The following is a 26,897-nucleotide window of genomic DNA, read 5'->3' on the forward strand; positions in this document are numbered from 1 at the left end:
TGGGGCGCCATGGAGTTCGGCGGGGCCTCTCCTCCTCCTCTGCGCCCTTTCCCTTGGCCGGAGGGAGGATTTGGCATTTGCGCGTCTGCAGGGGAGGTGAGTTTCGGGCTTCCTGGAGGGATCTCGGGCGGGGAGAGAAAAGACACGTGTGAATGGGAGGAAGCGAGAAGGGCTGGAGGGAGGAGCGCAGAGCAGGGCGGCTTCCCGGGCGAGAGGGCTGCGGGGGCGCCTGCCTGTGTTGCCCCCTCCCTGCAGCCTGCCTGGGGGGGGGGGTCGATGTTACTCTGAGCGGCTGAACGGACCGCTGCGCTGACCCGGAGGCTCCGTCGATCTCAGGGCCCCGAAGGTTTAGAGCCAGAGGAGCTCTTTGTGCCTACGGGCTCCGCGGGCGAAGAGGTCTTTGGCCCATTTGGCTCCTCCACTGCAAGTCTTTTCAACCTACGCTTTCCCTTCCTGAGTCCAAAGAGCTTCACCTTCCAGAAGAACTCGGACTTGGCAACTAGTCGAAGGTTTCCGTTGGAAAAGAGGGGATCTTTTCTGCCCTCCCTTTCAGTGCCGCCGCCATTTCCCTGCCTTCTCGGGAGGAAAATGCCTCTTCCATTGCAGAATATCCTATAACATAATTGTCTTGGCGTCTATCCGACGACTCACAAGTATAGCTGGAGCATGCGCCTTTTGGGTGCCTGAAGGAAGGACTTCCGCCTCCCTTTCCTTCCTCACTTTGATAGGCTGGGGAAACAAACGGCCCGCCTCTGAAGCGGCTTGGCCGATTCCGGATGTCCAGGCTGCAAGAGGGGCAGCCTCTCGCCTTCCTAAGCCGGCACGGGAGGGGAGGCAAATCCGCCCTCCTGCAAACTGGCAGTAAGAGGGGCAGCCGCTCGCCTTCCCCTCGCTGCTTGGACCGCGCGAGGGGAGGGACAAACCCGCCCCCCATCAAGCCGCGCAGGGGGGGAACCCGCCCTCCTGCAAACTGGCAGAAAGAGGGGTGGCCGCTCACCTTCCCCTTGCCGCCTGGATTGCGGGATGGGAGGGACAAACCCACCCTCTTGCAAACTGGCAGCCCCTCGTCTTCCCCTCGCTGCCGGGATCTGCAGAGGGGCACTCGCCCCCCTGTCAAGCGGGCTCGGGATGAGTGAAGCAAACTCGCCCGCCTGTCAAGTGGCCGGGGTGGGGGGAAGCCGTCCTCCTGCAAAGCAGTAGCAAGAGGGGCGGCCGCTCGCCTTCCCCTCGCCTCCTGGATCACGCGAGGGGAAGGAGAAACCGGCCCGCCTGCACTCTGGCGGCCGCTCGCCTTCCCCTCGCCGCCGGCATCTGCAGGGGGGCCCTTCCCCCCTGTCAAGCCGGCTCAGGGTAGGAGAGGCAAACCCGCCCGCCTGTCAAGCCAGCGGGGGGGGGGGAACACGCTCCCTTGTGAAGCCGGCGCTGGGGGGGGGGGGACAAACCCGCCCGCCTGCAAACCAGCAGTGGAGTGGCCGCTCACCTTCCCCTCCCCACCAAGATCGTCGTGGGGGGGAGAACCCAGCCCCCTGTCAAGCCGGCACCTGGGCGAGAAGCAACCCCCCCCCCCCGCCTGCATTCCCCTCGCTGAGATGGGAGGGGTACCCGCCCTCCCCCGTCAAGCGGGGGGGGGGGGGGACAGCAATCCGGGCTGCCTTCAAACCGGCGGCAGGCTGCAAGAGGGGCGGCCGCTCGCCTTCCCCTAGCCTCCTGGATCACGCGAGGGGAAGGAGAAACCGGCCCGCCTGCACTCTGGCGGCCGCTGGCCTTCTCCTCTCCACCGGGATCAGGCGCGGGGAAGGGGGGAACCTGCCCCCCTCATCAAGCCGGCACGTGGGTGGGTTGTTGGGTGGGAGAGCAAACCCGGCAACCTGCAGCCAGCCAGCTGCAAGCGAGGCTGCCGCTTGCCTTCCCCTCGCCCCTGGATCGGAGAGGGAAGGGATAAACCCGCTCCTCTATCAAGCGGCGGGAGGGGGGAACAAACCCGCCCGCCTGCAAACCGATGCCAGGCTGCAAGAGGGGCGGCCGCTTGCCGTCCCCTCACTGCCAGGAACGGTGCGGGGGGGGGGGGTAAGCCGCCCCCTGTCAAGCCGGCGCAGCGGGGGGGGGGGGGGAGCCGGCGCCTACAAACCGGTAGCCAGTTGTAAACAAGGCGGCTGCTTGCCTTCCCCTCCCCACCGGGATGGGCTCCAAGGGGAAAAATAAACCTGCCCCCCTGTCAAGCCAGCACCTGGCTGCCAGCTGAGATTGGGAAGGTTTCCTGTCATGTGTCCTCAAGCCCAGCATCAGTCAGAGATGCTTTAGGCTGATCCTGCACAGGGCTGCAGGGGGTTGGACTAGATGGCCCCTTCCAACTCTATGATTCTATGAATGGGCAGGCTGCAAGCCCTTCCTCACATTAATTTGGGTGCAGCTGGGGCCTTTCCCAGCTCTGGCCCACCTTTTGCACCCTGCAGAATTACCTAAAAAGGGAAGGGAAGGGAAGGGCTTGGGGCATGGAGAAACCCAGGAGATCCAGAGAACCATCCAGCAGGCGGGAGAGGCTGGGATAACCTGTGGGTGATTGGAAGGGGGGGGGCTGCAGAGTCATTTAACAGCCTGACCAGGACTCCCCGTGTGGGGTTGCCAGCTCCAGATAGTGAAATTCCTGGAGATTTTGAGAGCTGAAACTGGAAGTACTTTATTTAAAAAAACATTGTATATAAAGAAATCTTTCAGCATTGATCACTGAATGTTCTGTTTCATAAAAATTTTTCAAAAGCACAACAGCTTTCTAGAGCCCGTATTTATTTGCACAAGGGGCTTTGTTTCTAGTCTTGTATATTTTACCTTCTGTTGTAACCAGCCATGAGCCCACTTGCGGGGAGGGCGAGAAGATAACAGCAGCGGCAACAACAACAATAATAGCAGATGAATATTATGGAGCAAGTGTGTCTGGATGTGGCGATTCCCTTCATTTCTGCCGTTGCATCTCCCACCGTCCTCCTGAAGCTGGTGGCCCATTTTGAGGCTCCCGACTTTCATGCTGTTGTTATAGATGAGAATAATGCCCCCCCCTTAGTGATATTTCTGCAATCTTAAACCAAGAGAAAGGTACTCCCCACTGGGGTTCAGCTGGCCCTTGCCAACTCCTTTAACGGCCCAGGGGATTGCTGCTAGAGAAGCAAGTGGGTGCATCTGGGAAAAATGCCTCCTTTCAGCTCAGTCAGACCCAAAAGATGGCCTCCCTCCATGTGGCCGCTCCGCTGTAATGCGCTCTACCGAGGTCTCCACCCAAAGTCAGTGCAGAGACGCCAGTCGGTGCTGATGAGTGCCACAGCTCGGTTCTTATGATTATGTATTTATAGTCGGCCTTTCTCACTAGCATCCAAGGCAGAGTACACAGGGCAAGTGAAGTACAACTCAGTGAAACAGATACATTAGGGTATGGTTGCAGAAAACTGGAAAACAAGCTGTTCTGAGTAGGGCCCTCATCTGTCAAGAAGAACAGTGTATAAGTGCAGTTGTTGTTATTATTATTATTTTCCACTAGCAAAAAAGCCCATTGTGGGGAAAAATATAATGGGATTTAGAAAGTGAAGGGCATACAGGTGGGCATTACCACCTGCTCCGCTCCTGATCCTGGCCATGTGGGTGGGGCAAGCATTACCACCTACTTCGTGCCTGATGCCTGCTGGGTGAGCCCACGGCGGGCACTGCTACCTGCTCTGCTCCTGATCCCTGCTCACCTCCTGATCCCTTTCGGGTGAAGGGGGATTAGGCATTGCCACTTGCCTCATTCCTGATCCCAGCCAGGTGAAGGAGAGCCTTTGCAACCTGCTCCATACTTAATTCCCACTGGCTGAAGGGGGGTAGGCAGCGCCACCTGCTCCACTCCTGAGGGTGACGGGCCACATCCTGCCACGGCATGCTGTTTGAGAGCGTGGACCTCCTGCTGCAGCCGCACCCTCTGGAGGCGCACCAGGATAAAAAGTGAGTCATCTGAAAGACCCCTTGCCTTTTATATAATAGGATATGGCAACACTGGTGAGGAACCAGACGCAAAGATTGCATTGTCTAATTGATTATGTTTGGAATTAAAAATCTGAAAAGTTTATCCCCTTCCAAAGGCAACACATCTAGTCCCCAAGGCTGCAAGACCAGATGCAATCCAATTTTCTTGCCATTTATTTGATGTATTGCATTCTTATAGTCCATTGACTGGCGAGTGGGATTCTTCTTTCTTTCTTGAATGTGCAGGGAGAGGAATAAAACAACAACTGAGAAATCTTTTCTTCTTTCAGAGATCCCCAGTGTCCTTTTGGGAGGTAGCCGTGTTCTTCACGGAGGAGGAATGGGCTCTGCTGGATCCAGGCCAAAGAAAACTCTACTGGGAAGTGATGGAGGAAAATTACAATAATGTAGCCTCTCTTGGTAAGGATTTTCTCCCTTATGTTGTGAATACAGAAGAGAAGCAAGGGGGGTGGCGCCTTCCTTTGGCCCTCTTTGATTTCAGGACACCCTTTCATTTGCCGTAGAGCTAAAGAACGGACGTCCCAGACCTGGGGATTCTACAGCCCCTGAGAATGAACGCATTGGGTACATTCATGCTGTAAAGAGAAATGTGTTTATGAAGAGGTCCATGTTCAGGAGAGATGGAGGATAACCAGTTAGATTCACGCTAGCAAATCCCTGCTTCCTTCTCTGGCCTTTCTCTGCTTGTAATTCAGGCAGCACCCTGAGTATTCGAAGCTGGGTCCCTTAGAAGTTAGTGAGACACTCCAGCCACTAGACCACACTACCATTGATAGCTCAGAGGAGTGGACAACTCCCCTTTGTTTTGTATAAAAGGGGATCTTTTCACCATCCCTGTGCTGCCTCCTGGCTTCTCATGAGTAAACTTTCCCTGTCATTAAAAACAGAAGAGGGTATTCCAGAGATAATCCTCAGCCCTGAATGTTCCCGTTTCCTCCGCTTTAGGCACTGCTTCTCCATGACCATCTTAAGACTTGTGACAAATTTTCAAAGGCCTGGCTTTGTTTTCTGCCACAGAAAGACACAGTCAGACCATCTCCCACCCTCCCGCTCCACTCAATGACCCCATAGGGGGCTGCACTCAGAATTGTGTCATAGCCTCTCTGCCCCCACACCTAATATGGGTTAACCCCCTAAATGCTGTTTAGTCATATTTTTCTCCTAAAATAATAAGTATTTTCAGTTCCTTCCTCTAGACAATCCTTTGCTGCTTCCTCCAGAGTATGATCCCAATGTGCATAACGCTCAAGAAGGCCTCCTAATTAAGTTTATCCTGACCCAGGTTAACTCTAGGCTGCCCCAATCTCCTGTTTCCATTTATGATACAGATGGCCCACCCCTTCTTGCTCCATTTCCCAACCCCATGCCTTCCTCATTTGCAATATCATTTTCCTAGAGATGTTCCCACTAAAAATACTTACGAACACTTGGAATATTGAATGAGCAGCCATGGAGGGTTGCCATCCTCCAGGTGGGGCCTGGAGCTATCCCAGAATTACAGCTGAATTTTGTACTCCCTCCCCCCTTCCGAACCCCACCCTCGCTGGGCTGCACTGCTCCAGGAATTTCCCAACTCGTACTTGACAAGTCTAGCTCTGCCTCCCAGCAGAAATTGCAGCCATATTGGACAAAGGAACAGCATCAAAGATGATCCTTTCCAGCCACCTGCAGGCACAATTAGATGTATAACAAATGCCACGCCCCTTTTCTTCCCTGTGGGGACCCAAGTGGCTTGCATTGCTCTTTCCTCCACTTTATCCTTACAAGAACCCTGTGAATTAGGCCAGGCTGGTAGCCTATTTTGTGATGCCTATTATTTTTTGATGAATTCTGACTTCCCATTTCAACCATAGCTTCCAATGCAAAAAGCAGGATTGGGACACAGGTGAGGTAGGTTTGCCTGAGTGAGTGTGAACCAGTGAGCTTCCCTGGTAGAACAGGGTCTTCCAGATCCTAGTTTAAAACTCTTAACTACTTTACACTGGGCGAGTCATGCAACTCATTTGGTCTCAGGTCACTCAGTGCTGCAGGCTCTGATGTCCTCCCTCGAAGACGAAACCACATTGCTGTAGTTCTGTCTGACAGAACCCAAGGCGTGAAGGCTGGCAATACTGTGTGGTTGCTTAGCAACAGCAACTGAGAACATATTTTTCTTATAACTATAGGCACTACTACTATTATTTGGGGGTGCTTTAACCCCCCCTCCCATTTATTTCTTCTTTATATTTCAGCTTTTCCTGCAAATTTGCATTTCTTTCAGGTATGTGGATAGACCGGTTTTGTCTGTCCACGACTCCAGTCTCTGGATTTTACTCTACCCATATTTTTTTCCTTTCATGTAAAAAAAGCTATCATTAAAATTCAACATTTTGTTAAACAAGGATTTCTTTTTCTTGCTTGTTTCTTTGTGCATCCTAAATCAATACAAAAAACACATTAACTTTAAGAATAACTTTCTGCAGCAAACAATAAACCCCTCTTGTTATCTCTTTCTCCCTTTCCAAGACAGCCCAGCACATGGTTAGATATTGCTGAAATTTTTCCAGGTCCTTGGCTCTCACTGTAAAAATATTCTTCACTTCTGATGGTACCTGATAACTCTTATTTTGTTCTTTTTCATTCTAATTTACTGCTCTCTCGCTTTTCCAGGTGCAGATAGAAGAGAGGTGGCAAGTGAGATGGAACCAGGAAGGGTGATTATAGAAAGAGAGGAAGATCTACATGTGGAAGAGAAATCTGGAGATCAACTGGTACCAAAGAGACAATGCCGAGGGAAAATGGAAGCAAAGCAGAAGCAGAGGAAAGAATTGGTTGCCTGTCAGAGCAGGAAGATGCAGGAGGCACCAATCCAAGATGAACGGCTGACGAGAAAGAGAAGGCAGAAGAGACTTGACATAGAGGAAAGGTCCAGGTGCAAATACAATCTGAAAAAATATAAAAAATATGCAACCTGCCAGAAAGAATATAAAAGTTTTCAGCATGGACAGGGCTTTCGCTGGAGTAGTGAACTAACGGTACATCAAAAGGCTCTCACAGGGAAGAAGCCATATAAATGTTTGGAGCGTAGAAAGAGCTTTTCTCAGAATGGCAGCCTAACTGTACATCAAAGAATTCACACAGGGGAGAAGCCATATAAATGCCTGGAGTGTGAAAAGAGCTTTTCTCGCAATCGCTACCTTAATGAACATCAAAGGATTCACACAGGAGAGAAACCATATAAATGCTTGGAGTGTGGAAAGAGCTTTTCTTGGAATGGCAGCCTAACTTCGCATCAAAGAATTCACACAAGGGAGAAGCCATATAAATGCTTGGAGTGTGGAAAGAGCTTTTCTTGGAATGGCGGCCTAATTGTGCATCAAAGGATTCACACAGGGGAGAAGCCATTTAAATGCTTTGAGTGTGGAAAGAGCTTTTCTCGCAATGACAGGTTAATTGTGCATCAAAGGATTCACACAGGCGAGAAGCCATATAAATGCTTGGAATGTGGAAAGAGCTTCTTTGAGATTCGTATCCTAACTAATCATCAAAGGATTCATACAGGGGAGAAGCGGTATAACTGCTTGGATTGTGGAATGAGGTTTTCTCAAAATGGCCACCTAACTGTGCATCAAAGGATTCACACAGGTGAGAAGCCATATAAATGCTTCGAGTGTGGAAAGAGCTTTTCTCGGAATGGCAGCCTAACTGTACATCAAAGGATTCACACAGGTGAGAAGCCATATAAATGCTTGGAATGTAGCAAGAGCTTCTCTGAGTCTGGTGTCCTAACTGCGCATCAAAGGATTCACACAGGGGAGAAGCCATATAAATGCTTGGAGTGTGGAAGGAGCTTTTCTCGGAGTAGCAACCTAACGGTACATCAAAGGATTCACACAGGCGAGAAGCCATATAAATGCTTGAAATGTGGAAAGAGCTTCTTTGAGACTGGTGCCCTAACTAGACATCAAAGGATTCACACAGGCGAGAAGCCATATAAATGCTTGGAATGTGGGAAGAGCTTCTCTGAGTCTGGTGCCCTAACTAAACATCAAAGGATTCATACAGGGGAGAAGCGGCATAAATGCTTGGAGTCTGGAAAGAGGTTTTCTCAAAATGCCCACCTAACCGCATCAAAGGATTCATACAGGGGAACAAAAAGGGAGTGCCAAATACATGGAAAGAAGCTAATATTTCACTGATCCCAAAAGAGGTGCAAGATTTAACAGATGTTAAAAATTATAGACCTATATCTTTGTTAAATAATGATTATAAGATTTTTGCTAGAGTTCTAGTAGAAAGATTGAAGATATTTTTGATGGATTTTATTGGAAAAGAACAAGCGGGGTTTTTACCCAGTAGACAAATAAGGGATTATCTGAGTGCTGTTAGTGAACCTTTTTGAGCCTGAGTGCCCAAACTGCAACACAAAACCAACATATTTATTTCAAAGTGCCAACCATTGCAATTAAACCTGAATACTGAGGTTTTAGTTTAGAAAAAAGAACTCATACTGTTCTCCAAACGAATTAACATCTCTCTCTCTCTCTCTCTCTCTCATTCTCTCTCTCTCTATCTCTCACTCACAGCCACAAACGAAAATAAAGCAAGTTAAATGAAAGCTGCTTGCCTTTCTTTGCAGCAGCAGCCTCTTGCAAGCACTCTCTCTCTCTTATTCAATTAGGAGACACGAATGGAAGTAAAGCAAGTTAAATGAAAGCTGCTTGCCCTCCTTTAGAAAGCCAGGCCCAGCCCCACAGCTGCAGCCCATGCTTCCTATTGCTAAAGAGACTGGCAGCAGGGGGAGGCAGCATCGAGGAAAAGGAATCGCGTAGGCGGGGCCAAAACCCACGTGATCGCTTTTCAATGCTAGGGGAACTCCATTGCAGCACGTTCCCGCTCCAAATGAGCCCTGGACTTGGTGATCCGGCGACATGGCTTGCGTGCCCACAGACAGGGCTCCGTGTGCCACCGGTTGTACGCATGCCGTAGGTTCGCCATCACTGCTATAGAATATTATGATAAACATCCTGAAAAAGAGGTAAGCTTTTTGTTTGCGGATGCAGAGAAAGCTTTTGACAATTTGAACTGGGACTTTATGTTTTTAATAATGGAAAAGAAGAGTTTGGGGCAAGAATTCACAGAAGCTTATAAAGGCAATTTATCAAGACCAACAGGCGACATTGTGTACAAATAATGATTTGACAGAAAAATTCAAGGTAAGAAAAGGAACATGTCCAGGGTATCCACTTTCACCTTTGTTCTTTGTTATGGTTCTAGAAATATTAAGATAGATAAGAGAAGATCAAAGTATCAACGGTTTAAGACTTAAAGGATTCTCTTATAAATTCAGAGCATTTGCAGATGACGTGATGTTTATTACTGAAGATCCGTTTTAGACATTACCGTTATTACTGAACAAGATCAAGGAATTTGGAGATCTGGCAAGTTTTTATATCAACAAATCAAAATCTAAATTGCTCTGTAAAAATATGATGAAAGCGAAACAGGTTGAACTAATGAATTTAACAGTGTGAGAACTGGTCCAAAAAACAAAATACCTGGGAATAGAATTGACAATGAAAAATATAGATTTATGTAAGAATAATTATGAAAATGTATGGAAACGGAAAAAGATTTGATAAAATGGAGCAAATTGAATCTGTCACTGTTGGGTCGTGTATCAGTGGTGAAAATGAATGTATTGCCAAGAGTAATGCTTTTATTACAAACAATCCCAATTGTAAAAGAGAAAAAGGAATTTGACAAGTGGCAAAGGAAACTATTACATTTTGTGTGGGCGGGGAGAAAGCCAAAAGAGACGCAAAAGAGAGAGGGGGTTACAATTACCAAACTTGAGACTATATCATGAAGTGATATGTTTGACATGGTTAAGAGACTGGGTAAACCTATCCAATCGTAAATTATTAAGTTTGGAGGGCCATAATAATCTTTTCGGGTGGCATGCCTATTTATGGTATGATAAATATAAAATGGATGATATATTTCAACACCACTTTGTAAGGAGAATTTTTTTTTTGGTTTAGCAAAAATATAAAAAATATGTAGAAGAGAAAAGACCATTATGGATTGTTCCGGCAAAGGTGATAAAACCACATAGAGAATATCCAGGTGAAGATTGGATAACGTATAAGGACTTACTGTTGATAGAAGGAGATATAGTTAAAATAAAGACAGAAGAAAATTTACCTTTTAAATATGGATGGTGACAATATCGACAAATTAAAGACTTAGTTGAATCAGATAAAAGGAAAATTGGTTTTAGAACTAGAAATTCAGAACGAGAAGAACTTGTGTTAGGAGATGGAATAAAGATAATTTCTAAACTGTACAAATTGTTATTGAAATGGTATACAGAAGATGAAGTGGTTAGGACTCAAATGGTGAAGTGGGCTTTAAATTTTAACAAAGAGATTACAATGGAGGGATGGGAATACTTGTAGAAAAATGCTATGAAAATATCTTCATGTGTTAACTTAAAATGGATTTAAGATGATATATAGATGGTATTTAACTCGGAAAAAACTAGCAAATATGAGCAATTCTGTGTCAAACAAATGTTGGAAATGTAAACAACATAAAGGCTCTTTTTACCATATGTGGTGGACTTGTGGTAAGGCAAAGCAATTTTGGTCTAAGGTGTACATAGAAATGTTGAAAATTATGAAGGGTAATTTACTAAAAGATCCTGAAATGTTTTTGTTAGAACTTAATATGGAAAAAGTAAATAATTGACAGAACATGAGCATGGTATAGGATTGTAGCAGCTAGATTGTTATATGCAAAATATTGGAAACAAGAGGAGATACCAGAAGTTGGAAGAATAGATACAAAAATGTTATATATGGTGGAAATGGATAAGTTGACCAGAAAACTGAAGGAACAAAGATCAAATGAATGTTTAAGAGACTGGGAAAAATTTAAAGAATATTTGGAAAGTAAATGGGGTGTAAAAGGTCAATTGTGGTCTATGGATAACTTTTGTAGAATAGTGGGGTAAGCTTTATGTACAAACTTTACCTTTGAAAATAAGGAGAAGTGATAGAATAGAAAGAATATTTTAAGAATTGAAAGGGTTGCAGTGCTGTAGGGGGTCAAGGGTAAGGGGGGAGGGAGGGTGGGGAATGTATGTAATAAATGTTAATTGTAAGGTGATATGTAGAGAACAAAATGAAGTTGACCTTTTTATGTAATATCTATGTAATTTTATGTAATATCTATGTAATTTTATGTAATATCTATGTTAACCTATCCAATAAAATACTTTTTTTAAAAAAAGGATTCACACAGGGGAGAAGCCATATGAATGACTGGAGAGTTGAAAGAGCTATCTTTGTGTCTTCTGTCTTAACTTACACCCCAAGAGAACCGTATAATTACTGTTAGATTTCTTCACATCAGTCTTGCAGCATCCGGCGCATTTAGTCAAATGGAGTACTGAATACCGCTTGCAGTTTTCCATGGAGTCCATGGAATACCGCTTGCAGATGGTTGGATAGTTTTGGTTGTCTTAGGTAAAAATTGAACGGTTGCTTCATTTCTGGACAACGTTGATTGCATATCTATTGCCTCAATTTAGCTTATCTTTTGGGATCTCTGAGCAGGAATAAATCTAAGACATTTATGTTTGTCAGTGTGGTGGGAAAGCCATCCCTGCTTTCCATGCAGTTGATGAGGCAAGATTTCAGATGTAGCACCTGAAAGAACATCAAAGAGTTTCCAAGCTACAGCGTTTCAAGAGTCCAGCTCCTGTCGTCCGACACGAATTCTGTACAGTCCTTCAGAGATGTGTATCTGACGAAGGGAGCTTGACTCTCTAAAGGTTATATCCTGTAAACTCTTTGTTGGTCTTTAATGTGCTACTGGGCTGATATGTTGCTCTTCTACTGCAGACCGACGCAGCTAGCTACTCTTCTGAACCCAGGTGGGAAAAGGCTCCAGAAGACGGAGAGGTGTCAGTCAAGGCAACTAAAACTTGTTGGAAGGCTACTGAAAACCAAGCATTGTCCTTGTATTGGATTAGAGAATTGCCGGCTTTGTGTTTTTATCATCTTTGACCAGTCTTGGAGCGAGGTCATGTCAAGTATAAATCCCCTATATATGTGTATTCTCAAGTATTTTGTAAATCCATTTCCTATTCTTTCCACCTCTCTGTGTCATGTATGCCCTCCTGCACAAACACCACCTGTATCTTATGTGCTCCCAGTAAAGCCTCTGGGGCTAGAAGGAGTTCTGAATGCCATTCACTAGTTGTCATTTGAAACCTCAGTGTGTGATCTCTGCCTTGAAGTTCAACGTTCTCTGATGTGAAGTTAAACAGTTTCCCTTTAGCACAAACGTCCTTGAGACTCAGCTGCAACTACCTCAGTTTGTATCTTTCTGGGAACAGAGATGATTTCATGCTGTATCCATTATTGTAGCCTAAACTGTATTAATTTTTGTCTCTTGACTTTTGCGGCCGTATTTAACGGACCTCTAACCTGAGGGTGGGACTTTCCCCAGTATCTGACTATACTTTCCGTTCGCATGTCACTTCTGCTATTTCCACTGTCCAAGCAACCTGAACTGATGGCTCTCTAATAAAAGTTACTTCAACCAAATCACCTGTGTGTTTGCTGGGGAGAATTAAGGGATTGAGCTGCCAGGGACTGGCATTCTGCCTTTCTGTCCATCTCGGATCAAGTTTACAATGTTCTTTTTTGTGCCTCTGCATACAGTCTCTTGCTGGCCCCTCTTTATAACACCCCCTCCGCTTCTGAATGGGAGGGAAGGTGTGGCTGACATTCCTTCTCATTTCTATTTCTTTGGCTCACAAAAGTTTATACCTGGGGAAAATGTGTTGGTTTTGAAAGTGCTACTGGCCTTAAATTTTCTTTTACTGCTTCAGAACAACCCAGCTACCCCCCTGAAACTCTGTCCATCACCTGCGTACTCTTCATTGCTATGTGAGAGTCTAACGTGAAGTCAATATTGTCCCTAACTAGGTAGTTCGTTCATTTTCTTGCTCTTGTTTATCACTTTGTTGAATAGAATGATCCTTAGTTCTTTCATTGATAAGATTACTATATTTTTCCTGGGGCCCATTATATTATATATCTTCAATATAAACAAAAGACCGTACCCATCTGTGGCAGGCATAAAACCTCAGAAAATAATGGCAGGTGGCACAAGATTGCAGTGCCAGGCACAAGAGGAATGGAAGATTCTGGACCAAGCAACCCCTAGCAAGAAAGGGTCAATGTGGGTTCACTTTCCAAATGAAACTGGGGACCAGGTTCAATCACGTGATCCACTGTGTATTCCCTGGGTTAGTTGTGTGACTTGATCACACAAGGAATGTGTAACATCCTGTATTTAACAGGAGAAGTTTTCTCAGAACAATAGCCGTATGGGGATGTGTAGGCTGAGAGCGGAATCTCAATTATTCTCTTTGAGGGAGAGTGAAAAGTTCCTTGGCATAGTTTTATAACTCCCCATCATACACACACTCCTTAATTCGTACTCATTTTAAAATTTAAAAAACCCAGCTGTGGAAAGTGTGGAACCCATTCCTATTGCCCAAGGAGGAACAGCCTAGACTGGAAATGTTGGGAGCCCCACAGCACATGTTGGACTCATCCCCCAGCACTGTCTTTAGCCACACAAGCGAACAGAACCTGAGTGCTGCCTCCATGCTCACCTGGCTGAGCATCCCTACCAATGCCCCCAGCCCAGCTTTTCTGGCCATTTGATCACCAGGCTCAGCCTGCAGGGTAGGACAGCCCTCAGCAGGAAAGCACTGAGTCAGAGGGGAGGATGCAGGGCTTGCAGAAGCTGCTTTGTTGGGCCAGGCGCTAGAGGAAAAGGGGGTTGGGGGGGAGAAAGGAGCTGGCTGGAAGCTGGTTCCCTCTCAGGGGCAGGTGGCTGCAGGGAAGTGGGCAGTCTGGGCCTGCAGCACAGGGCAGCACTGCCGCCATGTTGTCTCTGTTCCTTTGGCCCATGTCTCTTCAGCCGTCAATGGCTGCCTTCACCCCATGCCTTCCGCGTGACGGTGCCCTGCAGCTGCTGCTCATGCATTCTGGCCAAGGCAGCTGGCTGGGCAGGCACGGTGGGTTCCCCGTCAACCGCATTCTCTGGTGACCCCCCAGCCTGACTGTAGCTCCCCATGCTTTCCTACTTGGAGTCAAGAAGTAGGAAAAGTATTATTTCCTGGACAGCAAGGACAAACACGAGGCAGGCCAGTGAAGAACAGGCAGCTTGCTCCCTAGAGCCATGGTGGAAGCTGTTGTTTATTGTGCTTTATTGTATTTTATAGTATATTCCTTGTTGTCTATGTATTTATGGATGTTTATGATGTTGGTGCCTTCAGAGAAACTGATTTATATTAGGAGACAAGGTTAGATTCTGAGTTTAACGAAATAAAAGGAGGATTATTCTTATTGTTAGTAATGAGAATAGAGTCGGGGTAGTTACATGAAACACGTATTTCCCTTAAGCGCGCTCTCCAGCTAGCCTAGCCCTTCTCCTCCTCTTTCGCGCCCACTCCCACTTTTCAAGCGTCTCTTTTCCCGCTCATCCCGCCACCCATCCTTGCCCAAGAGCGCTTCAGGAAATGGTGAATTCGCCTTTCCTCTCTCGCCAAACCGTGAAAAGACGCCCTTCAGTCCGTCCGATACAACGGGAGGTAAGTCAGGGCTTCGCCCCGGGACTTTGGAAATTTCCTTCCTCTTGAAGGGAAACATTCAGCCCCCTTCAGCCGTCCAAGCTGGAAAAGCGCAGCGCCCGGCAGGAGTGCAAAAGACCCGGGAGATCTGGAGAGGTTTCCGCCCCGTCGCCGCGCGTCTCTCTCCCGGATCTCTCCTGCAGGGGCCTCCTGGTGAAGCTGCACAGAAGAGCCCAGAAACCTCCTCCCCCAAGTTCCCAAATCCAGTGAGGGGAGGGGGGGGGGGTCCAGTGGTCACAGAGAACTACAATTCCCAGAAGGCTCAGCGAGCGCCAGCGAGGGGACATTGTTTCTTAGAGAGAGAGGAGAAGGCGAGTGGGGCGCCATGGACTTCAGCGCGGCATCTCCTCCTCTGCGCCCTTTCCCTTGGCCGGAGGGAGGCTTTGGCTTCGGCGCGTCTGCAGGGGAGGTGAGTTTCGGGCTGCATGGAGGGATCTCGGGCGGGGAGAGAAAAGACACGTGTGAATGGGAGGAAGCGAGAAGGGCTGGAGGGAGGAGCGCAGAGCAGGGCGGCTTCGCGGGCGAGAGGGCTGCGGGGGCGCCTGCCTGTGTTGCCCCCTCCCTGCAGCCCGCCTGGGGGGGTCGATGTTACTCTGAGCGTCTGGACGGACCGCTGCGCTGACCCGGAGGCTCCGTCGATCTCAGGGCCCCGAAAGTGGCCGCGCTCGCCCTGCCGGCTTAGAGCCAGAGGAGCTCTTTGTGCCCGCGGGCGAAGAGGCCTTTGGCCGCATTGGGCTCCTCCACTGCAAGTCTTTTCAGCCCACGCTTTCCCTTCCTTTGAGTCCAAAGAGCTTCACCCTCCCGAAGAACTCCGAGATGACCGTCGCAAACTCGTTTAAGAGCCCAAGGGAGGTATCGTTGCTGCTTGAGAGGCAAGTTCAGGCATCTGGGCAGAAAATGCCTCCTTCCAACTCAGTCTGTCCCACAAGATGGCCCCCTGCCCCCTGTCTTGACTCCGCCCGTGTGGTCGCTCCCCTGTAATGCACTCTGCTGAGATCTCTGCCCAGAGTCAGCTCTGCGTCTACAGTTGGTGCTGAGCTCCACTGCTTGGTTATTGCGATTATTGTTTATTAATAGTCCACCTTTCTAACTGGTATCCAAGGTAGAGTGCAAGTGAAATACAATATAATCAAGTGTTAGGGCTTTCACTGAGCACAAAAAATAAAATAATGAAGACTAATGAAGGGCATCCTGTCAAAAGGATACAACAGGGTATGGGTGCAGAAAATTTGAAAATAAGAATAAAACCAAGCACAGAGATGTAATCTATTTGAACCAAAGCATAACTAATTTCCATGGCATGTTTAGCAGGATGAAAACTCCCTTGTAGGCAAGTATCTACATCAGCAAGCAGTACCCAGTAGCATAGCGCTTAGTCCCTGTCCCTTCCACAGGATGCCTCTGAGTTCTTTCTTATGACACATTCTTGTAATCTGGGTAGAAAGCCCTCCTGAATACTTCAGTTTTGCTTATTTTGTGAAAAGGCAGGAGATTGAGACCCTTCCATAAAGTGGGGCTACCACAAAGAAAGCACGTTTATGGACAACCCTTGATTTTGATTTTTGTGCAGAAGGCCCTGTCCGAGTGAGTGTAGGCCCATCTCCTCCTTTCTCTCCGTCTCCCTCATCATGGAAGAGGCAGTTGCACAGATATGAGGGGCTGAATCCCTGAAGGGTTTTGAATGTGGTAGTCATGACCTTGAATCCAGCCCATTCCCTGATGGGAAGCCAACGAAGTGACTATAGAAATGGAGAAATACGCATGTTCCATCTACCTCATGAGAGTAAATGGCATTTTGCCCCAGCCGCAGTCTCCGCATCGGATTTGAGAGGAGGCCCCTGTAGAGTGTAATACAGTAGTCTAGTCTTGATGTTCCCATGCTGTAAATCAGTATTTGTAGACAGGTGAAATTCCTCAATCTGTTTGAGAATTAAATTTCTTAGCAAAATTCCCTTTGCTCTTTTTTCTTCTGGAGGTAATCCGCTAGGTTCTAAGGAGATTAAAATTTTTGTGAGGAATTTCATTATTTAGACTTCACTTCATTTATAGTACTATCTCATTGCAAAAAGTAACTGCCTCCAGGCCATCATCCAGACTATTCTGAGTTGGGAGAAGGCATTTTTCGCAGCTGCCTTTACTTGCTTCTCTAGCAGGAGTGCTGAGTCTGCCATTCTGCTGTCACTCCATTGGCTTCCCATAAGTTGCCTAGCTCAGTTCAAGCTATTACCAATCATTTATAAAGCCCTTCATGGCCGGCCCCTCATATCTCGGGGACCACCCCATTCCCTATACTCCAGCATGGCAGCTTCCAGAGCAAGGCTTTCTGTAGGCGCCAACCTGCAGATGGGCAAACCCAATGATTGCCTGTATACCTACCTCCTTTGTGTTGGCCCCCACTTTGCCAAATGCGCTGCCTGATGAGGTTAGGGTTCCCATGCTTCTGGCTTTCCGTAAACCTCAAAACTGAATTATTCCGGAGGGCTGTCCTGTAGTGGTGCAAAGAGATGCTGTGTACTGTCTGCTGCTGTGACTGTGGTCCTGCTGGGTAATTTTTGTGCTGTTTAATGACTTACACTTTCTTCTGGCATTGTTTCCGCCCTTTATCGGATTTTTGCTTGTGTTCAAACTTCTGCACTTTTTGCATTTGCAAACTCTCCTGCTTTTGAATAACAACAACAACAACAACAATAATATCATCCTCGGGTTGGTGTGCCGCAAACTTGAAGCTTGAGATTTTTAAAAGTTCTTCCTCTTGACATTGCAACATAAAGTTGACCTAGCAATAAAACTCAAATCAATAAGAACCCAGAATTGTTGGTACTGACCTTGGGAATGGAAGATGTTCCAACGCAGTATAGAACATTGTTATATTACATGATTACATCAGCAAGACTTTTGTATGCACAGAAATGGAAAGTACAAGAAGTACCAACTGTAGAAGACTGGATTTACAAATTGCTGTACATGGCGGAGATGGATAGAATGACAAGAAAACTTAAAGATCTCGATCCAGGACAATATATTGCAGACTGGGGGAAACTGAAACAATTCCTAGAAAAAAAAATGGGATGTGAAAGGGGAACTGTGGCAGTTTGAGAATTATTAAATTGAGATATCATAAATGGAAGAGAGAAGTGACTTTACCATTAAGGGAAAACTGTAACCATTTTAATCTAAGCTAGGATTATAGCTAAGTATATTGTGTGTAGAATTTATAATTAATCACTGAAAAGTAAGATTGAGATATTAGTAAGATTAATACAGTATATATATACTATATATAAGGGAATTTGAAATTGCTTAGAGTAAGAAATATTATATAGAGATATGAATGGTAGAAGCATTCAAGATAAAATATGTTAAGTAATAAGAGGGGTTAAGGGTTGGAAAGCTGTTGGAAGTCGTTAAGGAGGGGGGGAAAGGGTGGGGATTAGAATAAATCAGGTAGGATGGGAATGTAAACAATGAATGGAAACTATACTCACCAATAAAAATTTAAAAAATAATAATAAAGTTGACCATGGGTGAAGCAGCTTTCTATGAGCTGATAGCTATATTTTGTAATATTTGGCCTTGGATGTTATTAATTGCAATCAGAAAGGCTTCTTTAATTGGAAGCTGTTGTCTTTGTAATGTGAAAGGAAATTTTGTGTAGTTATTAATTCTATTCTTAGGTGTGTTTGTGTAATGGTTGGTCCAGCAGCTTCTCCAGTCACTATTTTGTGACTCAAACTGTTTGCAAATGTATTCAGTATTTGTACGTAGGTGAAATTTCTCAATCTGTTTGGGATTTAAATTTCTTAGCAAAATTACCTTTCCCTTTTTTATGTGGAGGTAATCCGCTAATATCTAAGGAGATCAAAATTTTTGTGAGGAATTTCATTATTTTGCCAGGTTCCTTAGACATCACTTCATTTATACTACTATCTCATTACAAAAAGTTATCTCATTGCAAAAAATAACTGCCTCCAGGCATCATTTTCAGGTTCTGCCGTGGATGGGAGGGGTCATACCCAGGCTGGATTGTGCCTTCCGCTTCTTTCATGAACTTATTTACATTTATATGACCCTTACTCCCCCCTCCCTCTCCCCCCTCCCTTCCCCACCTATATATCTCTGGCCAGTTTCTTCATACCCTCCATGCATCCGAGGAAGAGAGCTGTGGCTCTCAAAAGCTTATGCTACAGTAGTCTTAAAGGTGCTACTGGACTCTGCTATTTTGCTACTGCAGACTTACATGGCTAACTCTTCTGATTCTTGGATGTCTAATGGTTGGTCCAGCAGCTTCTCCAGTTACTATTTTGTGATTCAAACTATTTGCAAACTGGCTTATGTGCAGGCCTTCCTCCACTAAATTTAGATGGCTGCTAATTGTCTCTCAGTCACTGCAAGGCATGCTGTCTTCGTCCCAATAAGATATATTATCAATGCTTCGTATATAAATGTTTTGTGGGGAAAAGCATTCCCACAAACTTCCTGGTGCATCTCAAATGTATGTTTGGGGTATATGCAGTGTCCATTGAATGGTAAATAGCATTTCCTCTTATTAGCAGTTGTTCCGGAGTAGCTTGTGGATTTATAGTTGTGTGGTTGTGTTTCTTAATCTGCTTCTTGATGGGGCAAAACCCGTGCTTCTAGTGGGACGGGCAATCCTATCCGCTCATTGGATAATCCATGTCTTTGAAATGTCTTTTATTTCTTGAAGTGCTACATTGTAACATTCTTGTTGGGGCCTTCACAGAGGTCATTTTTGGATTTTCCCCACCTGTGATTAGTGTAGCATGGTAGCTGAAATGCACAGACTGTAGGCAAGTACTTGGCTTAGTGGAAGGGCATTTTGAATGTTGTTGCTTCTTTACTGGCTCTTTTCCACTCTGTGCTGTTTCCTTAAACTTTTCACAGATTGCCCCTTCTTTAGTACTTGATATGACTGTGAGTTTGTCACTTGCAGTAGGAGTAGTCTTAAATACAACCATTCAGTGTCTCTTGGAGTCACACCCTGCATCCTGCCTGTTATTGTTTCTGCTTTTACTTTATTCTTATCTGCTGTGGCATAGTGGTCAAGTGGTTGGGCTGTGAATCAACACTCTGCTGGTCAAAATCCCACAACCGCCGTGAGTTCACCAGGCAAAAGGCAACACATGTAGTCCCCAAGACTGCTAGACCAGATGCAATCCAATTTTCTTGCCATTTATTTGATGTATTGCGTTCTTATAATTCATTGACTGGCCAGTGGGATTCTTCTTTCTTTCTTGAATGTGCAGGGACAGGAATAAATGAACAACGGGGCAATCTTTTCTTCTTTCAGAGATCCTCAGTGTCCTTTTGGGAGGTAGCCGTGTTCTTCACGGAGGAGGAATGGGCTCTGCTGGATCCAGGCCAAAGAAAACTCTACTGGGAAGTGATGGAGGAAAATTACAATACCGTAGCCTCCCTTGGTAAGGATTTCCCCCCTTATGTTGTGAATGCAGAAGAGAAGCAAGGGGGTGGCATCTTCCTACAGCCCCTGAGAATGAACGCATTGGGTACATTCATGCTGAAAAGAGAAATGTGTTTATGAAGAGGTCCATGTTCAGGAGAGATGGAGGATAACCAGTTTGATTCACGCTAGCAAATCCCTGCAACTCCTGTTTCCTTCTCTGGCCTTTCTCTGCTTGTAATTCAGGCAGCACCCTGAGTATTCGAAGCTGGGTCCCTTAGAAATTAGTGAGACCCTCCAGCCACTAGACCACACTACCATTGATAGCTCAGAGGAGTGAATAACTCCCCTTTGTTTTGTATAAAAGGGGATCTTTTCACCATCCCTGTGCTGCCTCCTGGCTTCTCATGAGTAAACTTTCCCTGACATTAAAAACAGAAGAGGGTATTCCAGAGATAATCCTCAGCCCTGAATGTTCCCGTTTCCTCCGCTTTAGGCACTGCTTCTCCATGACCATCTTAAGACTTGTGACAAATTTTCAAATGCCTGGCTTTGTTTTCTGCCACAAAAAGACAGTCAGACCATCTGTCAGGGCTTGTCGCTGTTGCCGCTGGACGGGGCGCCGGCTGGGCCGGCCCTGACATCAGAGGGGCACCAGGGATGCTGCAGGACCCTGCTCTGTGGAAGGAGGTGTGGTATACATCACCCTGACTCCCTCTCAATCCACTCGGTGGCCTGCTCAACCTGGCCTGCTTACCCCCTGCGTCCTCCGTCATCTCATCCTCCCAGAACTCGCCTCCAAGCCTCCACGCTCACACTGCTCTGCTCTCACTCCACACCATCACTCCTTACTCACACCCACCACCCCAGAGCTCTTCCCAGCCATCTTTTATAAGGCCTTCTCTCAGCACCCCGTCCTCCTTGCAGGTCCTGCCTGCCAGGCCACACCCCTTCTGGGCCTCCCAGCATTGGCCTGGGCTGTCTCAAGCTGCTGCAGCTGGGGGAGCTGGCTGGGCTGCCTGGATCAGCAACAGCTGCGGTATGTTGGCTGGCTGCCAGGCCTCCCTGACTGAGCTGATTACTAAAAGTAGGCCCAGCTGTGGCCCCTTGGCTGGCTGCCCAGCTCTGCCCACAGAATGCCTTCAGCAGCTCCACCTGGAGGGGCTTGGTTGTGAGCATCTCCTGAGCCAGGCTGCTGTCTTCAAGCTGAGGTGGAGGCTGGGGCGTGGCTCTGAGCTGCTGTGGCTGCTTCTTCCCCGCCAGGTAAGAGTTCTGTTTGGGCTGCTGCTGGGTCCCTATTCCCCCTGCCCTGGCCCTTCTCCTCTGGCCTGCTTAGCCTCCTCCCCCTGGAGGGTGGGACTAGCTGGTCTCTCTCTGCTCCTTCCAGCCCTCTGAGGCTTTGGTCTTTCGCCCCTTCCCCCTGGAGTAGGCAGGCTCTGGACCTGGTTGCTGGCTGGGGTAGCAGGGCCACTGCCTCCCGGTTGCCTCCCATTGTTCCCTCCTGGCAAGTCTGGGGGCTGGGACGCAGACCCTGGACACCATATTCCACCCTCCCACTCCACTCAATGACCCCATAGGGGGCTGCACTCAGAATTGTTTCATAGCCTCTCTGCCCCCACACCCAATATGGGTTAACCCCCTAAATGCTGTTTAGTCATATTTTTCTCCTAACATAATAATTATTTTCAGTTCCTTCCTCAGGCAATCCTTTGCTGCTTTCTCCAGAGTATGATCCCAATGTGCATAACGCTCAAGAAAGCCTCCTAATTAAGTTTATCCTGGCCCAGGTTAACTCTAGGCTGCCCCATTCTCCTGTTTCCATTTATGATAGAGATGGCCCACCCCTTCTTGCTCCATTTCCCATCCCCATGCCTTTCTCATTTGCAATATCATTTTCCTGGAGATGTTCCCACTAAAAATTCTTACGATCAGTCAGAATATTGAATGAGCAGCTCTGCCTAGGGTTGCCATCCTCCAGGTGGGGCCTGGAGCTATCCCAGAATTACTGCTGAATTTTGTACTCCAGAGGTTTGTTCCCCTGGAGACACGAGCCCCCCTTTGGAGTGTGGACTCCATGGCGTTGTGTCCTGCTGATCTCCCTCCCCCCTTCCGAACCCCACCCTTGCTGGACTGCACTCCTCCAGGAAATTCCCAACTCGTACTTGACCAGTCTAGCTCCGCCTCCCAGCAGAAACTGCAGCCCTATTGGACGAAGGAACAGCATCAGAGATTATCCTTTCCAGCCACCTGCAGGCACAATTAGATGTATAACAAATGCCAGGCCCCTTTTCTTCCCTGTGGGGACCCAGGTGTCTTGCATTGCTCTTTCCTCCACTTTATACAACAACCCTGTGAATTAGGCCAGGCTGGGAATGGAAACCAGCCATTTTCAAAGGCAAACCTTTGAGAGCCTACTCAGACCGTCTACCCACCAAACTTCAGTACCTCAGGGACACATTGAAGCCTCCTTTGCTTTTCAAAGAAGGTGCTATTTTCCACACTCCCTTTCTGGGCTGCCTTTCTTGCCTATGGAAAATCAAAGTGGCTCACATTGCTCTGTTCCCCTCCATTTCATCCATACAACAACCTTGTGAGGTGGCTCTGGCTGACAGTCTGTGCCTGGCCCCAAACCATCAGAGCGGGGATTCCAACCCAGATCTCCTTGATCCCAGGCTGACATTCTAACCACTACCCCACACAGGCTCCGAGAATTTAGAGAACTTGTTTATACCCCTTGACTTTTTCCATGGAGGGGATATTTTCCACCCTCCCTGTCTCTGTTGCTGGCCCTTCCCTTGCCTCTTGTAAGTAAACTTCTGCTTCTGTTGCAAATAGGAGAAGGCTGGTGTAGAGCTGATCTGTGCCCAATCCGTCTCGTTTCCTTTGTTTTTGGCACTGCAAGTCCCGCCATCATCTTGACGCAGGTGGCCTATTTTGAGATGCCTATTGTTTTTTGATGAATTCTGCCTTCCCATTTCAACCATGGCTTCCAATGCAAAAAGCAGGATTGGGACACAGGCTCTCTGGGCAATGCATGGTCCAGGACATTCTAGTTCCTTTCCTGTTCAGCAAAGCTTCGGGGAGGGGGGGCACCTCCTTTTCCTCTGTATCCAATCCCCACACTATTTCCACTTCCCTTCCTCCAGGCACCCCCCATATCCGCACCTTTTCTTGCTTCCTTCTCTCCTTCCCACCCACCCACCAATATACCTTTTGAGTGCCCTCCCAATGTTCAGCTATATTTATAAGGTATTTAACTTCATTCGTACTGCACCCTTCTCCCAAATAGGGACCGAAAGCAACTTACACATTTCTCCTCTCCTCCATTTTATCCTCCCATTATCCATGTGAGGTAGGGTCGCCTGAGTGACTGTAAACCAGTGAGCTTCCCTGGTAGAACAGGGTCTTCCAGATCCTAGTTTAAAACTCTAACTACTTTACACTGGGCGAGTCATGCAACTCTTGTGGTCTCAGGTCACTCAGTTCTGCAGGCTCTGATGTCCTCCCTCGAAGACCAAACCACATCGCTGTAGTTCTGTCTGACAGAACACAAGGCGTGAAGGCTGGCAATACTGTGTGGTTGCTTAGCAACAGCAACTGAGAACATTTTTTTCTTATAACCATAGGCACTACTACTATTATTTTGGGGTGCTTTAAACCCCCCCCATTTATTTCTTCTTTGTATTTCAGCTTTTCCTGCAAATTTGCATTTCTTTCAGGTATGTGGATAGACCGGTCTTGTCTGTCCACAGCTCCAGTCTCTGGATTTAACTCTACCCATATTTTTTCCTTTCATGTAAAAAAAGCGATCAATAAAATTCAAGATTTTGTTAAACAAGGATTTCTTTTTCTAGCTTGTTTCTTTGTGCATCCTAAATCAATACAAAAAAACACATTAACTTTAAGAATAATTTTCTGCAGGAAACAATAAACCCCTCTTGTTATCTCTTTCTCCCTTTCCAAGACAGCCCAGCACATGGTTAGATATTGCTGAAATTTTTCCAGGTCCCTGGCTCTCACTGTAGAAAATATTCTTCACTTCTGATGGCACCTGATAACTCTTATTTTGTTCTTTTTCATTCTAATTTACTGCTCTCTCGCTTTTCCAGGTGCAGATAGAAGAGAGGTGGCAAGTGAGATGGAACCAGGAAGGGTGATTATAGAAAGAGAGGAAGATGTACATGTGGATGAGAAATCTGGAGATCAACTGGTACCAAAGAGACAATGCCGAGGGAAAATGGAAGCAAAGCAGAAGCCGAGGAAAGAATTGGTTGCCTGTCAGAGCAGGAAGATACAGGAGGCCCCAATCCAAGATGAAAGGCTGACGAGAAAGAGAAGGCAGAAGAGACTTGACATAGAGGAAAGGTCCAGCTGCAAATACAATCTGAAAAAATATAAAAAATATGCAACCTGCCAGAAAAGATATAAATGTTTTAAGCGTGAACAGGACTTCCACTGGAGTAGTGAACTAACTGCGCATCAGAAGGCTCTCACAGGGGAGAAGCCATATAAATGTTTGGAGGGAAGAAAGAGCTTTTCTCAGAATGGCAGCCTAACTGTACCTCAAAGAATTCACACAGGGGAGAAGCCATATAAATGCCTGGAGTGTGGAAAGAGCTTTTCTCGCAATCGCAAACTTGATGAACATCAAAGGATTCACACAGGGGAGAAGCCGTATAAATGCTTGGAGTGTGGAAAGAGCTTTTCTCGGAATGGCAGCCTAACTTCGCATCAAAGAATTCACACAAGAGAGAAGCCATATAAATGCTTCGAGTGTGGAAAGAGCTTTTCTTGGAATGGCGGCCTAATTGTGCATCAAAGGATTCACACAGGGGAGACGCCATTTAAATGCTTGGAGTGTGGAAAGAGCTTTTCTCGCAATCGCAACCTTAATGAACATCAAAGGATTCACACAGGGGAGAAGCCGTATAAATGTTTGGAGTGTGGAAAGAGCTTTTCTCGGAATGGCAGCCTAACTTCGCATCAAAGAATTCACACAAGGGAGAAGCCATATAAATGCTTCGAGTGTGGAAAGAGCTTTTCTTGGAAGGGCGGCCTAATTGTGCATCAAAGGATTCACACAGGGGAGAAGCCATTTAAATGCTTTGAGTGTGGAAAGAGCTTTTCTCGCAATGACAGGTTAACTGTTCATCAAAGGATTCACACAGGCGAGAAGCCATATAAATGCTTGGAATGTGGAAAGAGCTTCTTTGAGATTCGTATCCTCACTAATCATCAAAGGATTCATACAGGGGAGAAGCGGTATAACTGCTTGGATTGTGGAATGAGGTTTTCTCAAAATGGCCACCTAACTGTGCATCGAAGTATTCACACAGGGGAGAAGCCATATAAATGCTTCGAGTGTGGAAAGAGCTTTTCTCGGAATGGCATCCTAACTGTACATCAAAGGATTCACACAGGCGAGAAGCCATATAAATGCTTGGAATGTGGGAAGAGCTTCTCTGAGTCTGGTGCCCTAACTAGACATCAAAGGATTCACACAGGCGAGAAGCCATATAATTGCTTGGAATGTGGGAAGAGCTTCTCTGAGTCTGGTGTCCTAACTAAACATCAAAGGATTCATACAGGGAAGAAACGGCATAAATGCTTGGAGTTTGGAAAGAGGTTTTCTCAAAATGCCCACCTAACCGCATCGAAGGATTCATACAGGGGAACAAAAAGGGAGTGCCAAATACATGGAAAGAAGCTAATATTTCACTGATCCCAAAAGAGGCGCAGGATTTAACAGGTGTTAAAAATTATAGACCTATATCTTTGTTAAATAATGATTATAAGATTTTTGCTAGAGTTCTGGTAGAAAGATTGAAGATATTTTTGATGGATTTTATTGGAAAAGAACAAGCCGGGTTTTTACCCAGTAGACAAATGAGGGATAATCTGAGTGCTGTTATGGATGCTATAGAACAGTGTTGGCGAACCTTTTTGAGCCTGAGTGCCCAAACTGCAACACAAAACCAACTTATTTATTTCAAAGTGCCAACCATTGCAATTAAACCTGAATACTGAGGTTTTAGTTTAGAAAAAACAACTCATACAGTTGTCCAAACTAATTAACATCTCTCTCTTTCTCTCTCTCTCTCACTCACAGCCACAAACGAAAATAAAGCAAGTTAAATGAAAGCTGCTTGCCTTTCTTTACACCAGCAGCGTCTTGCAAGCACTCTCTCTCTTACTCACTTAGGAGACACGAATGGAAGTAAAGCAAGTTAAATTAAAGCTATTGTCGAAGGCTTTCATGGCCGGAGAACGATGGTTGTTGTTGGTTTTCCGGGCTGTATTGCCGTGGTCTTGGCATTGTAGTTCCTGACGTTTCGCCAGCAGCTGTGGCTGGCATCTTCAGAGGTGTAGCACCAAAAGACAGAGATCTTTGGTGCTACACCTCTGAAGATGCCAGCCACAGGTGCTGGCGAAACGTCAGGAACTACAATGCCAAGACCACGGCAGTACAGCCCGGAAAACCCACAACAACCATAAATGAAGCTGCTTGCCTTTCCACCAGCAGTGTCTTGCAAACCTTCTCTCTCTCACTCAACTCAGGAGTCACTATGCAAGTAAAGCAAGTTAAATGAAAGCTGCTTGCCTTTCTTTGCACCAGCAGCATCTTGCAAGCACTCTCTCTCTTACTCACTTAGGAGACACGAATGGAAGTAAAGCAAGTTAAATGAAAGCTGCTTGCCCTCCTTTAGAAAGCCAGGCCCAGCCCCACAGCTGCAGCCTCTGCTTCCTGCTGTTAAAGAGACTGGCAGC

At 46.6% G+C, this 26,897-nt stretch overlaps 1 protein-coding gene across 1 annotated transcript; it reads left to right on the top strand.

Moving 5' to 3' along the window:
* Positions 1-26,432, top strand: LOC129328764 (zinc finger protein 420-like). The gene is made up of 5 exons (XM_054978042.1): positions 1-96; positions 4,281-4,410; positions 6,661-8,017; positions 9,289-9,297; positions 24,681-26,432. Exons 1-5 carry the CDS (start codon positions 10-12, stop codon positions 25,849-25,851), a joined length of 2,754 nt encoding a protein of 917 aa, XP_054834017.1. The 5' UTR covers positions 1-9; the 3' UTR covers positions 25,852-26,432.
* The last annotated feature ends 465 nt before the right edge of the window (positions 26,433-26,897 follow it).

The sequence above is a fragment of the Eublepharis macularius genome, chromosome 4, assembly GCF_028583425.1.
Source record: "Eublepharis macularius isolate TG4126 chromosome 4, MPM_Emac_v1.0, whole genome shotgun sequence".
Classification (NCBI taxonomy): Eukaryota; Metazoa; Chordata; class Lepidosauria; order Squamata; family Eublepharidae; genus Eublepharis; species Eublepharis macularius.